Here is a 4,907-nt window from a genome sequence, read left to right as displayed (position 1 = left end):
TCAGAAAAACACTTTTATGTAGCACGTATTGAGTAACAGAAAGCTGTATCGGGAGTTTTTCATGTTGCTCTACAGTTTTCTTATTGATACTTTTCATCTAATTTTAATATTTCGGAAGTTGATTAATTAATTAAGACTTATTATGCAATTATGTGGAATGCAAAAAAATATTCTGAGTATCTCTAAGCGACCGCAAACAGCATTACCTTGGTTCTGTTGAGCTAGGTGGCATTTGCATATTTTTAAAGTTTGGCTAAAGTTACATGGGACACCCTGTATCCTCCTAAGCACGATATGATGAAAGACTTTTTTTCTTGCCCCCAGACACAATACATAAGGGCACTTTCATTCACAGAAACATACCATCAATCTGTCACAGCCATTAATCTCGCCAAGCACAACAATATCCATACAAATGGTCATGGCTAAATTCAATGGCTCTACATATACAAATAAACCTATAAAGCACCTAAAACATGAGTGCATGAGACATACATCTAAAACATTTAAAGACATTAAATTTAAACATAAAGACCAGAAGCTCTGGAGCATCACAACACTACGACAAAGTGAGGGCATAAAACATCTAAAAGTTCAATCTGCTGCCATCAATATCCCCAGAACGACCAGGGAATCAGAAGCTGGGCCGTGGCGAAAGTTTCAGACAGTATCTGAAACAGCAAAAATGCCATGACAAAGACGATTGTCAGACGCTACTTGTGAAATGGATTTTTATAGGCATCTACTGTGTAACATCTCATTAGCATGGTTTCAGTCGGCTGCTAAGTGGGAATATACATTTCTACACAACTAAGAACAAGGACAAACATGTGGACAAGGGCAGCAACAAAGATGGTAAAACAAGTAAGGAACTTTGGGGCCTTTCTTCCGAGCTAGTTTGTGCAGTGTACAGGAGCCTGGCTGAAGATAATACAAAGAGTATAAAGGTAGGTCACAAGCTCAACACAGATTTCACCATATCGACTGCTTAGAACACTTACACATTGGAATACAGGCACAACATACATTTTTGTGCACTGTTCAGGATTTTACATGATGCGACAATGTGAATTCCATTACCTGCTGCTTGCTCAAGTTGTCCTTGCTTTGACTTCTGAAACCTGGTGGCAAGGCGCTCGGGGGCATGTCGGAGCCACGATTTGATAGAGGCCTCAACGTCGGCAGCGGTTGCGTTTGGCGCTTTGCGAGCAGCATCTGAAATTTACAAGATTCCTTAAATCATCTCAACAATAACAGTTGTCTTGGTGAAAATACAAATTTCAAGAGTCATAAACAGTCTGCTGAGCCTACAAAAAATTGAGAAATAAATTACTGCCTACTCGAAGTCCTTCCACACATAATAGATTTGTTATATTGAATAGAGTTGGGCACATCAGTGACACTTGCTTTTTCAAATGATAACGAGGCAGAACACGAGCCAAAACAATCAAATGATTGCTTTACATTTTTTATTTCGGCTGCTATTTCAATCACCTCACACTGCCTTGCACTGAAAGGTTGCACAGTGATCTTACACTTTATTTATGCCCTTCGCTTTTTACCAGACAAACTATAATATTTTAAGTTTTTAGCCTCTAAAGCTAAGCCTGGACCTTTAGAGTGCTACCAAATTGTAGATTTTTTACCATGTAGGCTTCTTTAGCCAACATTAAAATTTAAGTGCACAGTGAAATTGCAGCATCCTTGCAATGCTGAAATATGCAACCAATAGCAATAGTGATAACTGACACTGCAAACTTACAAAATAGATAAACGGGCAGCACTTAAAAAAACAGACCAATGAGCATGTTTTTGTTTTTCCTGAGGAAGGCTAATTCTGTGTAAAACACAAAAGTAAGATGTATTATACAGCACACCTGTTATGGCTTTAGCAATCTTCAAGGCGGAGAAGCTCAGTTTTCCTTTTCGACCCATCCAGGAAAATTGTGCCGCAACCTCGTCTGTGATGCAGTATGACAAGATTCTTTTTGTTGCCCAGTAGGCATCTTTCCCACCAAGCTGTGCCAACTCATGAACCTGTGTACAAAAGAGAAGAAATTCTATTCAACAAAGAAACTTGTTGGATGATGTGAATGTTTTAGAATACGAAAAAGAGTATTAAGTCATAAAGCAAGTAAGCAATGTACGAAAAACCCATGACATTCTTGATATTGCAAAACAGCAGTGTTTAACACCTTGAATATTCATTATGAGTTCGATGAACTGAAAAAAAAAAAAACATAACCCCCTTACCAGGATCTTAAATTTTCCAGCATCGAGCTTGTCGTCGAACTCTTGTAGTTCTTCAAGACTGCTTAGCGGATGGCCTAAGAGCTCTGCGCATTCGGTGACTGAAGAAGTGGGAAGCATATCGCACAACTTGTTCAGGGTGTCCGCTTGCTGTTCCAGCATGAAGCGAAGCGTGTTCAGCAGTCGTAGCACATGCCGCTGGAAGTCTGAAAAATATTGTAAATAAACGCTATTAAAACTTAGTAGGGTTCAAGAACATTTTAAGCAAACCATTTTACTGAAAACTGCATTCATATCTTTCAAAATGTGCGTACTCTTCTCTACACAACAATCATGAGGCGAGTTTCGTGGCCGTTCTTGCGCTGTCTGTTCACCTGAAAAGCACAATTTCAATTCATTAGTAGTTTGGAGTAACTGGCTAATGATTTATTTAACTTTGACCTCCCTTATCTGGCACATACCTTCATCAACAGTGTGGTTATTAGACGTACCTTGTGGCGAGTTTGTCTCTGACAACTGGGTCCCTGCAGTGTCGAAGAACGAGAGCAGTGAGCCACAAGAGCCGCTCTACTTGTTAGAAATTCTGATGTGCAACAGATAGTGACAAAGAGCCTAGCAGAGCAAAGAAATTACCGATAGCAAAGGTTTACTAGTTCAATTATAAAACTGAATTATGGAGGTTAACATATTTTGGTTCATCCACTTGCTTCTACAATGCTTGAGAATTCATTTATGCATGGCTCTTAAGAAGCTTTACAGCTATCTGTGGTTCTAACCTATAGGTTAGAACGACAGAAAGTTGCTAAATTCGTTACACACAAAAAATAATAAATACGCACGTAAATCGTAAATTTGTAACGAGACAGCTGTATATGTGTGAGAATACCTGCTGTGCCTTTGTCTCCCTGGCCAAATGTGGGCATACTTGTTGCTTCACTCGAGGTTATTCCTAGAAAGCAATACGTGTAGTCCATCACGTAATGATTCCTATTAGCATTAATCGCAGCCATACACTGGCTGTGGAGCACAGTATACTCCTATATAAAACAAACTTACAAAAGCTCCAGTATTTATACTGAACTTCAAAGCTACAATTCCACAGTTCATTGTTGCAGAATGAATTTCTTTTGTAGCAATCTGCTACAATTGCATGAATGTCACAATTCTATTCATGCTATACTCCATGATAAACATTTCTGGCAAGTGAATAAATGCCAGAGGGGCAACTAGCAAAGTTTCAGTGTACATGCAAGGTAAATACCTTGTTCACACTTGTCGAAAACAAGTGCTGACTAGACATTCAATGTGAAATTACCAGAAAAGCATTCCAAGCGTTGCATTTATTTTACTGTGAAGTTGGCAGTGCACTGCTGAAACACAGGGGAGAGCGAGATGTCACAAGGGTTCAATTAGCAGATGTGTCCTCCTTGCTTCCCGCGATGCCTTCTCCGTAACGAGCTTTTTGGAGGCCTCTGCATGTTTGTAGAAATCCTAACAAAATTTGATAGTCACAACTGTCACATGGCTTCTAGCGACTAGCAAGAAAGCAGCTGGTTGCATACAAGGGATAACAGCCTTGACAAGCGCGCGGTCCCGCTCACCTTGGTCAAGTAATACTCAGACAAGGAGCTCGTCCACGGCCGCAAGTCAGACACGGGATCTCCAGTCGTGTAGAACCTCTACGGAGCGTGAAGCCAGGTACGCAGTTCTCGAAGAGGAAGTTGTTGAAAAGCCCGCTTCGCGTTACCAAGAAATCATACAAAAGAAATGGCGGCCGTCCCCTACAGTGTATCCCGCGCTACTGTGATGGCAGTGATGATGATAGACGCAATTTTAGTTTTAAAACGACATAAACGTGAGCTCAATAGTGTAATAACTCCACTGTGCATAATTTTAAAGTTATAAAATGCGGTAAAAACAAATTTACTAGCAGCTGAAATGAAAAACAGTGGCGATTAAACAGTGGCGGCCTACGTTTATGGATGGCGGTGGCAGTTATAACAGTTGGCAACTATGATCAAGCAATGGCGGCGCGCAGCAACAAATTGTAAACACGCAAGTAGAGTGACCTAGAATTGGAGAGTGCCCGGAACGATCGAACAGCACGCATACAAAACCCCGCCGACGCATGCTTGACAGGCTCCGCTGTGCGCTCAAGGCTCATTCACACTAGGCCGACTCGGCACCGATTTTGGTCAGCCGACTGTGCGACAGAAGTCTACATGACGGAAAATGCTGTCGCCTACCTGCGCTACCTGCGCGTCAACCTCGGTGCTAAACTGAGAAAAATAAAGGTTAATAAAGCAGTAAAAATAGCGCTAATGGCACACGGTTGGTCAACTCATTATTTATGTTTCAGCCTTCGCGCGGTCATGCATAGTCAAAAGATCTGATGGCAAGCTGCGCTAAGTTAGACGACAAAATGCAGTCCCGTTCGAAAACGTAGACCTATAAGGCCATACAGATATATGTTTTCAAACATGCATGCGATAAAACGACGTACTCGGGTGCGACAGAGGCGACGTCCCTTGGCGGTCCCTGGGTTATCCGGGTTGAAAACATCCGCTATGAATCCAGTGAGGACATCCCTGGGACGGCCGAGAAAAGGACCAAACGGACGTTCGGAAATAGCCGAAAACATACATCCGCTGTATGTC

General features: G+C 41.5%; 1 protein-coding gene across 1 annotated transcript; it reads right to left on the bottom strand.

Moving 5' to 3' along the window:
* Positions 1-761: 761 nt before the first annotated feature.
* Positions 762-3,277, bottom strand: LOC119371789 (uncharacterized). The gene is made up of 6 exons (XM_037642248.2): positions 3,137-3,277; positions 2,742-2,774; positions 2,565-2,624; positions 2,254-2,456; positions 1,878-2,037; positions 762-1,215 (listed from the first exon to the last, which is right to left on the bottom strand). Exons 1-6 carry the CDS (start codon positions 3,258-3,260, stop codon positions 998-1,000), a joined length of 798 nt encoding a protein of 265 aa, XP_037498176.1. The 5' UTR covers positions 3,261-3,277; the 3' UTR covers positions 762-997.
* Between the last annotated feature and the right edge of the window lie 1,630 nt (positions 3,278-4,907).

Source organism: Rhipicephalus sanguineus, chromosome 10, assembly GCF_013339695.2.
Source record: "Rhipicephalus sanguineus isolate Rsan-2018 chromosome 10, BIME_Rsan_1.4, whole genome shotgun sequence".
NCBI classification, from domain to species: domain Eukaryota; kingdom Metazoa; phylum Arthropoda; class Arachnida; order Ixodida; family Ixodidae; genus Rhipicephalus; species Rhipicephalus sanguineus.
The sequence above is the reverse complement of the archived record's forward strand: the minus strand, read 5'-3'. Positions and strand labels throughout refer to the sequence as shown.